This window comes from Melanostigma gelatinosum, assembly GCF_949748355.1.
Source record: "Melanostigma gelatinosum genome assembly, chromosome: 21".
NCBI lineage: Eukaryota > Metazoa > Chordata > Actinopteri > Perciformes > Zoarcidae > Melanostigma > Melanostigma gelatinosum.
Genome location: NC_136654.1, coordinates 16,771,115 through 16,782,371, shown reverse-complemented (window position 1 = coordinate 16,782,371; position 11,257 = coordinate 16,771,115). Strand labels below are relative to the sequence as shown.

At 44.9% G+C, this 11,257-nt stretch overlaps 1 protein-coding gene across 1 annotated transcript; it reads right to left on the bottom strand.

The window, feature by feature from the left end:
- Positions 1–429: 429 nt before the first annotated feature.
- Positions 430–10,815, bottom strand: polr3e (polymerase (RNA) III (DNA directed) polypeptide E). The gene is made up of 21 exons (XM_079293981.1): positions 10,692–10,815; positions 9,829–9,925; positions 8,926–8,976; positions 8,697–8,774; positions 8,501–8,616; positions 8,122–8,204; positions 7,798–7,905; positions 7,408–7,454; positions 7,203–7,322; positions 6,977–7,062; positions 6,453–6,497; positions 6,263–6,354; positions 5,842–5,962; positions 5,646–5,727; positions 5,474–5,533; positions 5,061–5,218; positions 4,908–4,969; positions 4,382–4,818; positions 2,276–2,353; positions 1,484–1,606; positions 430–1,395 (listed from the first exon to the last, which is right to left on the bottom strand). Exons 2-21 carry the CDS (start codon positions 9,865–9,867, stop codon positions 1,339–1,341), a joined length of 2,043 nt encoding a protein of 680 aa, XP_079150107.1. The 5' UTR covers positions 9,868–9,925; positions 10,692–10,815; the 3' UTR covers positions 430–1,338.
- Positions 10,816–11,257: the final 442 nt, after the last annotated feature.

The window sequence follows — 11,257 nt, the reverse complement described above, 5'->3', positions numbered from 1 at the left end:
AACTGTTTTTCATGAGGAAACAGGTTTACGTTTGCACCAAACTACAGTACTTCAGTAATCTGTCAAAATCTCTCACACGGTCAAAATAAAGAGTCACCTCACTAATCCAGGTTCTGACATTTGTGGTTCTACCTCGTAACAAATCACCACCGCTGACTTTGACAGAAGAAAACAAGTTAACAATGTTTATTGAGCAACATAAACCAATGCAAAATAAATACACCCGTCATTGTTTGACGATGCACTGTTACAGTTTAAAGTATTTCAAAGAGAATCCGCTTTATTGCTCCTCAGAGTGCGTGTGTGTCTTGTGAGGCTCAAGACAGCAGCACAGATGTCGGTCCAGTGTTTGTGTCCCTTCCTCTTTGTTGGTACAAATTAATTAAATCCAGACAAATTTGATGATCGAAATATGACCAAAAACAAACATTCACCATTGCATCTTTATTGGCCATCATTGAAATCAGCCTCTCTCAAAAGGAAAACCATTTCAAAAACTGTACATTCAACCAGAAACACCTCAACATCAGCCGTTTAATCCACTCCTTCCTCCAGATGTACACATCAGTGCATTCAACTGAATGATGCAGAAATGTGGGACAAGCCACATTGGATGTGGCCATGTTTCCAGGTCCATGATTGCCAAAACATATTCAGTGGTTTCAGTTGCACAACGCGAGCGTAATCAGGGACTCATGAATTTGCCTCCACGCGTTGTAATTAAGCAACCGTTGCATTTAATCATGAAGTTTAACTCTTTCATGTCGTGTATTGAGGGTGGAGTTAATAACCGAAACGGCTCAGAGACGGTGTGTTAAGTTAATGGCCTTCTTAAACAATGTTCGCTTTGCTGATACGATGAAGTAACACTCGTTTCCTCCGGCTAAATGCAGAACTCAGGAGTAAAATGAAAGCACGTTGAGCCACGTTGCTTTAAACCGTGAACACCATCCTGATCTGGTAAACGTTTATTTAAAAAAAGAATCAAAACATGAGGTCCAAACAAAAAAAAAAATCCAAAACTCTACTTTTAAACCGTATATATATCTTGCTATTTCTTCGTTCATATTTTACCCGTCAGACACTCCAGGTCGTAGTGGGAGTGTGTGAGGAGCTTCTGTCCTCCGCGCTGCATCAGCGTGCTCGTGTTAATGTCAGACATGCTTCAGTGTTCATGTTCTGAGCAGACGGCCGACATCTTTTGTCCTCCAATCGCCTGCCCTCAGAGCGGGACAAGCTGCGATTGGCTCTCGTCTCTACGGATGCCCTCCCACTAGACACCCGGGAGAGGATTTGATTGGCTGTCGATGAGGAGGGGGGAGGGGGATGCTCTCAGTGTCAGGACTGTATGGTTCCCTTTAGGTACCACATCCCTGCTTGGCTGATGCAGCACTCCTGGAACAACAGAGAACACGTTAGATCAGTGATGAAAATAAAAGCTCCTTAAATGAAGGTGAACGTTGAGCCTCATCGCTCTTCTCACATGGAGCAGACGGTCAACGTCCGCCTTCGGGAAGTCTCCAAACTCCTGGGTCAGTTTCACTTGTATCACGTTCCTCCTGATGCGGTAGTTCTTCTTGTACAGCTCGTACAGCACCCGACGATGCTGCAGGAGGAAAACACAAACACGGAACTCATTTAGGGGAATAGTTCGACATATTGGGAAATGCTTTTATGGGGCGAGTTAGAAAATCGATACATCTCTGGGAAGACTGGAAATGGGGGGGGGGGGGGGGGGGGGGGGACACACTTAAAAAATCCATCTACCAGCACCTCGAAAGCTAACTCATTAACATGTTGAATATTGTTTGTTTTTAACCAGCAATCCCCTTGAACAGCACACCAGTTAGTTTAAATAGAAATACAACAACAGACAGGAAATACAACGATTTACGCACAGAGACTAAATCAGTTTATACTCGAGCGTTAACAGAGCCGTTTGTACTTTTAACAAAGGAAGTCTAGTGCAGAGTCATTGCACATTAAAGAAAACTAAAAACAACAACACAGAGAGGGAAAACACACACTTGGCGTGCAGCTTTGCCTCTTCAGCTTGTGGTGACAGACTGAGCCATGTCCTACTCGTCTCTTCTGCGTTGCTTCTCAGTAATGAAACTAGCTGATCGCGGCCCACGCTACAACACGCTGGGTTCTGAACTTCAGGCTCCGACTTGTGGTTTGTGGTGCATTTCAGCTGCAGAAGTCTGCATGTAGAGTCAGGAGATGAGGAGGAAGCTGTGAAGTTACTATAAACCATCTTTAAAAAAGTGTTTACCTTGTCGGATTCATCTCCAGTCTCCCACAAAGCAAACACCTTCTTTTCATCGGCGGCTGCTGTGGTCTGAGCAGGAAACTAAAGCAGGGAAATAGAAATAGAAAAGCTTTAACAGTTAAAATCAGTAAGGTTCTCAGCACTCAGCCTGGTTCATCAAAGCCTTGTTTCAAGAGCACTAGTGCCATTATATGCAACGTTTAACGAAAGGCGGCATTGCTTTTCTTTCTCTCTGACACATTCGTCTGTTGACAAAATGCCAAAACAATACGAGGCCGAGCAGGACCAACACCGAGGAGGATTACCATCCAGACAGTCAGACCCGCTGACTCAAAACTGATCTGTGAACTATCAAGACATCTAAAACAATGACGTTTACTGAACGTAGAAGGCCAATCGCCTGACTCCAGATCTGCCTGCGTTTGAAAACAACAAACCGCCTTAGTCCCCCCCCCCCCTCTGAGCCGTAATCAGCTTTGCATCGAGGCCAATAATCTGTTGCACAACAAAGACGGCGGCCGGCCATTCCCTCCCCTACGGTGGTTAACACCCTTTTAATGTCAGGCGTACAGATTGGATCAGACCTAAACCAGGACAGGGCTGGTCCTGGCAGCTTAATGCAACAAGACCACACAGCTCCCTGCCCTACGAGCAAACACCACACCAAGTAACTACGCAGAAACAGAAAACATCTACAGTAAGCCTACAAACAGCAACCTCAGTCCAAACACACAAAGGCATCAGGTGGCTGCTGGAACGCGAGTGGAACCTGAGAACCAGGTTTGCGGTGCTTCAGTGCACCTCCCGCTTCACAGGTACTCACACGCTCACAAGCAAAACGACCGTTAATGTCGTTATTCTGTTTGAGGAAACCGATAGCTGCATTCAAGCAGAGAAAAGCTCTTCTTCAGCCCCCACAGGCGGTCTGAGCTGGACCAGAGCAGCAGCTCTTAGTCCAAAGAGGAGGAGGAGCAAATCTCAGCACTTCTGAACCCGATACGCAGGTGAAACAGAGGACCATCAGCTCACAAAATCTAGTTTTTGAAATCAGATTTCACAACTAATGTTTGGGGACGCGTTAAAAAATTTTGACGCATCAAAGTATCCTGCATCACAGCCACCGAGATATTAAGGATTTTAAAATCAGTCACAGCACTGATTTGTTACTCTCGATCAATTTATCTACAAATCTCAAAATGTCCATTATAACTGAGCTCATAGCGATGTCTTCAAATTGCTCCAACAAACGGCTATTAAAAAACCAAAGATATTCAATTTACTATTATACGACGACAAAAAAGCAGCAAATCTTCACATTTGAAAAGCTGCGACCAGCAAGTTTTGGGTGTTTTTGCTTTTAAAAAATGACTGAAACGATTAATTGATATTCTGAACAGCAGCAGATTCATGTTCTGTCGATCAACTAATCGTTTTGACTCTAATGGTGACAGATTGTATCCTTACGATGCACACCAGACAGACCGTGCAGCATTGAGTTAACTAGGGCTGCAACTAACGACACACTTTGAATATCAATAAATCTACAAATGATGTTCGAATTGTTTCATGCATGTCTATCAAAGCCCACGGTGGTGTTTTAAAATGTCTAAACCCAAATATTCCTGTTTACTGTGATATAAGAGTAAGAAAAAGTGAAAATGTTCCCCTTTGAGAGCCTGTGCTTAATCACCAGCTTCACTGTTTAATGAGCGTTGAGACAATAAGTGTCGAGATGGAGAAACACTGTTGCTGTCTTTCACAGTAAATTGCTGTCGTAAAGCAATTTAAGAGGTCGTGCGATGTTTTCACGTGCGATTATACTTCACAATGAATTTCTGGGTTCCTAGTTCTCTCACCGACACCTGTTGCAACATGCCCACATCAGTGCAGTGTTTCTGCCCGACTATCAGTCTGAACGCGGCATAATACAACACCAAGAGTTTACATTTCACTCCACTGTTGTGCTTGAACCGTAGGAATGTGAAACAATACAACTGTCAGAAACAGCGATGGAGAACAGGAAGTAAACTAAGAGCCTCCAGGGTGAATGAAGTGGGAGTTTGACAACCGAAACCTTGCGACAGTAGAAACTCCGGCCTGAATACTCACAGGCACCATTATCTGTTTGCACTGGCAGAGCAGTATGGCGTCCTGTAGCATGTGGTCCGAGATGGAGGGGAAGACGCTCTGTCCCACCGGCATGGAGGCCAGGTGGAGGCTCAGCAGCCTCTTGAACTCACTCAGCGTCAGTACAAAATGCTTCCTGAAAGTCTTGATCACAAAGTCCTGCAGCTCCTGGGCCGGCGTGTTCCCGCCGTCACCGTTGGTGTGATTGAAGGCGTGGGAGGTGGCACCGGGGTAACCGTTGACCGACCCGTTGGGGACGGAGGAGGAGGTGTCCATCGGTTCCTCGACGGGTTCCTGCTTGACGTGGACGCCGTCTCCTGCCCGCCTGGCATCCAGGTCCTTCTGGAGGGACGACTGGTTTCCTTGAGCGCGCTCGTGAGCCACCTTCAGACGCTGCTCCCCGCTGACGTGCACAGGCTCTGGAAAACAACACGCTGGCATCAGCTCAACTCTGCCGAATGTTTCATTTTCATTGTGTTAATTGTGAGAAACACGGCTCGGTACACACCAGGCTGCGGGGAATTCTTTGGCCTGAAGTCTTCTTTGGAGAAGTTAAAGACCTTTTCCAACCTTAAAGGAAAGAGAAACAGCATTTGATGACACTTCGACTGACAACATCCTGAAAACAACCTTCCTCCTGCTTCTCTCGAGTGTGACCCACTTGCTCTGGATGCCGAGCCACAGCATGTGTTGCCTGTGGCCAATGTCTGGGTGTTTCTTAACGAATTCCGCATCGGTAGGCAGCAGGAACTCCCAGCCCCGGTTGACTCGAGGAACGGCGACATGCTCCAGGAACTCCTTCACATCCTCTGGAGGAAGCTGGCAGGAGACGGGAGGAAGAAGTCGTTAGTTCCGTTTACCTGAATGAACGGAGCGGCTTTAGCCTCAAGGTGACAGGAAGTTCAGAGACAGTCCTGCTTCAGTGAAGCTGCTCGGCATCTAAACAACCAACAGACACTGTGGCACTGACTTTGGTTTGATTTCTCAAACCTACATACACAAATATGCATCTGTTGGGCTATCTTGCGATGTCATTACCAACCAGGAACAATCACTTTGGGATTAGATTCTTACTTTGATGACGGATGCGATCTCCTTTCTCATCACAGAGCGCTCCATTGTGAACCTCCACATCTGCAGGAGAAACAAGTCACTACGACTTTAAAACCAAGGCGACCACACACTAAACGCATTCTCACGGCACGGTTACTGGTTTAACTTTGGGTGAACAGTAACAGCAGCTCACCACAAAGTCACGGCCACGACAGAGCACTTCGGCGGGGACGCCACTGTGAGGACTGCAGGTGTTTTTAGGGTACAGAACATCGCTGCAGAGAAAAACAACACACAGAGACGTCACTCTGCTGCCGGGTCTGTGAGTCGTTAACAGAAGCACGACACCTTTAATCTGTTCAAATCTTTTGAGTGACATTTCCTCTCACCTCTTGACAACCCAGTTGCCCTGAACCAGCAGCGCCACCTGCTGGATGCAGCGCAGCGCTGCGGTGGAGTCTGTGCCGGAGGCGAGCAGCCCCATCAGGTTAGCAAACGGCATCAGCTTGACTAGAGACGAGAGGAGAACATATTAAACATTACTGTCAGAGGAAGGACAACCCAACTGGGTGTTGATTATATGGTGTAAATAGGATGCACTTCATGTCTGAGAAATGTACAGATCACAAAAACATGACTGGAAAGTAAAAGCATTGCAACTCAAGAGTGAAAACCAAGCTGCTGCACCTCTGTTTGGACGCATTCAATAATTCTTTCATAAATCTAACATTGATTCTAATGCTTTGTCGCCCCCGTCTGGCTTTAAGAAAAGCTGCAATTTGCATGCGTCTTGTCAATGCGTTGTCCTACCGTTCTTCATCAGCGTCTTGACTTGCTCTCCCAGCGGCAGAGTGCGGAGTTGAGCCATGGAGAGCACATTACTGGGACCAACTGGTTTCACACTAACAGACACACAGAGAGAGGAACATGTCAATGAAGCTTCTGTGAGCCGTCATCCTGTTTAAGTCTCAGACGGGTTAGTAGAGGGAGGAATACTTACACTTTTTCCTCTGCAAGAGGGGGCATCAGCATTGCCAGGTACTCCCTGCAAAAAATAAATAAAAGAGAACCATCAGGAACTATACAAGGACAGGAGAACCATCAGACATTTACTAAAATCCACATACGTGGTATTTGCAATCAGACCAAACAAGAACCAAAAACCAATTTTGTTTTTCTACGGTGGGCTCAACATTAATGGCGTCTAAAATCTGAAAGGACGCAGTAAACTCACGATCCACACGTCCATAGGAAGCACCCTGTATTTTCCCCGATAATGCTTCATTGTGAACAACAAATGTGTTGAAATCGTCCAGAATAGTTCTGGTTAATGTCGGCCGATAGCAGCCGGTGGGCGGCACAGTCCAGCTTGGCTCAATAACGAAGCTAACAGCTAACGTCAACGGAGTTTTATCACGATGTGTTTGAAGGTCAATTTAAAAATTCATCAGCATGATGGTTTCAAAGCTAATCTTGTAAAATTGGGGGAATTATGAGAGTCGAATGTCATTCGCTGATACTCACTTAGGAGTTTTGACCAGTTCAGAGTTCTCGGAGGCGTCCCCCGACTGACAGAACAGGTACTGCCTCTCATGGTCTGAGCGCCCATCCTAAAATATAAACAACAGGTCAAAGACAAAAACAAGTACAAGCTCCGGCACGTTTGCCCACGAACCCAAAACTAATGCTCTCAGTATTCTGACGACTCTTGACAGAGGGATGAGGTGGCCCGATGGTGCAGCTCCCCTACCTTGACGCCGTGGTAGTGCAGGTGAACCCAGGGCTCCTCCGCCTGCTTCTTCTGGAGGAAGTCGTACGACTGGAGCCTCCTCTGTCGCGCCTGCTCCGACTCGGGACGAGCAAACCTCACCTGGAGCGGAAACGCATGCAGAATGAATATATTATTTAGAAATGATGGGTTCAGGGCAATCATGAGTTTGTGTGCAAGTCTTCACCGTGATGGCCTTGACGTCCTCCTCTGCTTCATCCTGGGAGGAATCTCCTGCAGGCAAAAGACTCTCGTCACACAACAGTCGTCATCGTATCAGTCGGCGTAGTGTTTTAAGACATTTTGACAAGTAAGCAAAAGAACAAAATCCTACTGAATAAGAAAACCTGGAACTCTTTATTATATATATTATTTGTGCCGAAACACAAAACGAGAGCCCTGCTGAAACAGCCCTGGGTTTTTTGTTTAAATATTATGTTCATGAACAACAAGAGTCCACTGAAACAGTAAAAATACAAACAGATCTTTGCCCTTGTTCTGTTATTTACAAAAAAAGAAGAAGAAAAAAAAACCTTCTTTAATCTCTCAATGATTACATTTTGGAAAACTGCCACACCTTCATTGGCCGCCTCCCTCTCTCTGGTTTTGGTGTCGGCCTTGTCCAGGTAAGAGAAGCTCGGCCTCATCTGGAGGATTCCCGTCAGAGGTGTGACGTGGAGCTCACCTGTTGACACCAATAATTAAACAATAAGAAACACAAATACTACTTTTGGTGCACAATTGTGCATCATATTGAGACGTTAACGCAAATAAGAAAAGTATGACTGATCACGACTCATACGGACTGTGAACCGACGAGTGTTTACAAGAAGCAGCAACGAGGTTCGACCAACCCAAACCCAAGCACGGTGCTAAAGTGGCCTACTGGATCAAATCAGACCTTTACGAAACACAGCAGCAGCATATCTGGAGGTGTCGGTGGTGGCCTGGATGGAGGTGAAGGACTGTTTATCCATCATTTTCCTGGAGAAAAAAAAAAAGCAAGCGACGAATGCTTAGACCAGAGACAATAACTGGTTAATTATTTTACTCATTCGCAAAGAGAAGTCTGGAAAAAGGCATCTGGTGCTACAGAAATAGTTTGAGTTTTTGGAAAGTAAACTTATTTCTGTTTTTGCCTGAAGTTGGATGAGAAGATCGATACCAAAATGTTGAAGCTGTGGTTTACGACACTGGTGGCGAGTCATAGCGAGCTCACACTGACCGATGGGTCCGTAATGTACAAACTGAGTGCAGGTGAAGTTTAACAGAAGACGTACCCGGAATAGGTGTTGGTTTCGTCGTAAGTCGTGCCGTCCACATTCAGAGCGATCTGCTCTCCTTTACTGCGACAGTAGTTCGGACTCATCGCGTTGATAGCCAGTTCCAACTCCACCTGTATTAGTGAGATGCATTACCAACATGCCCTACACTGATGGATGATTAAAAAAAAGAAAGAAAAGAGCCTTTCTTTACCCTTTGCTGCTTGGGTTTGATCTTAGCCGATAAGTGGTTGACGTCATCGTAGGTCATAGTGGACGGTCGGACGGGGTACTGGGTCGGAGAGTAATCAATAAAGGCGATTAGAGAGTGACACGTTGAACATTATATAACAATCACGCTACAGAATATAAAGAGTTGAGATAACTTACAGAAACAAAGAGTCGTACTCATCAGCATTAAGTACAATAAAGGAAAGTATTACCTGGAAAAGATACAGCTTATCTGCAAGGCTTTTGGCAAGATAAACATCGATCTGAAGAGAAAGAGAAACATTGATCAAAGTTATGTGAGGAGCTGATGAATCGTCTCAGTCAAGCCTTTCCTACAATGTGTGACATTGTTTCTGATGCCGTTTGTTTGTGCGTTACATTTACTCAATAAGTTTGCAGCACCACAGCAACCCCTGGGTTTACATTACCCAACACAGAAATGATCCCAGTGCAGTCTGGTGTACAGACTTCAAATGATGGGAAAGGAGAGCACTGGTATATGAGTGGGGACCAGTATTAACAGATACCCTGAGTCGAGGAATCGGAGAACAGAACGGATCAGTGCAAACCTATGGATAATCCACGGCAAACTGTGTCCAAAATCCAAGATAAATAAAATAAAACTACACAACCTTAACAATAAATAAAATGGACTCTCAGGCTCTGAAAATACAAGTTGTACTTAAATAAATATTAAACATTTGGCACCTTAACATGTAGTATCCTGCCAATCTGTGTCTCGATGGTTTGGACTTTTGTTAACGAGTGCAAAGCAACAACATGCTAGCTATAAGTTCGATATTAGTAGCAACGACAACACTCCTCTCTCATTCGGCCTGAACCTTAAATGTTCTCACACCGGCGCTGTAGATGATAAGTTGATAACAAAGATTATCTTTAATCTTAACTTTTCCACCCTGTCCGGGCACTCAGCCACAAGATAATTCAGTCACGTTCATAATGATGAAACCACATGTCTCCCAGTAAAACGGTGTGGCTTATTGAAGAGGAAATAAGCTACTCAAACCTCAGCTACTCGGGCAACTATCAGGGTCAACTCTTTGTGGGTTAAAATATCTCCAGCCTCATGCTTTAACTTGGACCCGGAGACATACCTCCTCTATAATGGGGTCATCGTCGTCCCCGCTGGCCATATTGATGCGAGGAGGAGCGAGGAGATGAAACAGGAGCAGCAGATCTCAGAGATCCAACCTGGAGACAAAGACACAGTTAAAGGAATGTATAGTAAAGCTACACATCAATGTTGCCAAGTGGCTACACCCAAGCTGGTTATTAACAGGTGTCAGTAAGAAGAACATTGTGATTCAGCATATCCAGGTTACATCAGGATTCATTGCTGTGTTGTTACAAGGTGTGTCAGTCTTCAGGACTTAAAGTTAACAATGAAAACCCTAAAGTTAGCCCCCAGCCTGACCATGCAGTCTGTCAAGTGATGCTTTGACTGACACAACCAGGTAAATGTAACATGATGCAAGACAATGCAATCCACATTAAACCACTGCTCTTTATGCAAACATTGTGTGACAAACGTAACATACAACCCAACACGTACAAAAACACGTTGACTCATAAATATACTCGTTACAGTTAAGTATTCGTTAAAATAAGTCACATTACTGGCTAGGTTAGCTCGATTAGCAAGCTAGCAACAAACCCTTCAGTCCACTTGTCACAGGCCAGCACTACACTGCGGGTTGTTTGTTTTATTCTGACATAACGTTAAAAAAACATACACCTGTAAAAGTAAGACCAACTGCCCAGTGTTTAAATGTCCTTTACGCAAACGTACACGCAACGAAACTAGCTAGCTAACATGCAGGTAGCCTAGCCAGGCAGCATTAGCCTAGCGTTAGCAGGCTAGCTTTGCGTGCTAACACACAGATCAAAATAACACACAAGTCAAAAAAGGAACTGTTTTGTTTCCTGAAACAACATCCAGCGTAGATTCAGCTCTCACCTGCACACTTCACTCTACACTCTTAGCTATCTCATCCGTGTGTGAGGGAGTCCAGCAGTCTGGTGCGTAGAGGAGTGGTGTCAGCTGAGCTCTGTAGGTGTCGGTACCATGTTGACTGTCCTCCACACAGACACGTGGGGAGGAGCCCGTGCCCATAATGCACAGCGAGATCACCATCAAGTGTTCTATTATTATCTCTTTCACTTGTTTTTTTTCACATTTGCATTGGAGTTCCCTGCTTTCCCAGTTCATTCATATGTAGTGAGTACTTTAGGTATGAATGTACCAAAAGGTTTATGGCAGCGGTGGGATTCGAACCCACGCCTCCGAGGAGACTGGAGCCTTAATCCAGCGCCTTAGACCGCTCGGCCACGCTACCCCGATACCCCATTGGTCAGACCATTAATGATAATAAATAAGAATAATTAAAATGTATATATTTATTTGACAAATTACTTATATACATACATTAATAGACACACTACATTTAAACTGTTATATCTTACTTAAGTTCAGAAAACCTACGAATAAAACATAACATATTTAAATATCCATAAACAAAAGGA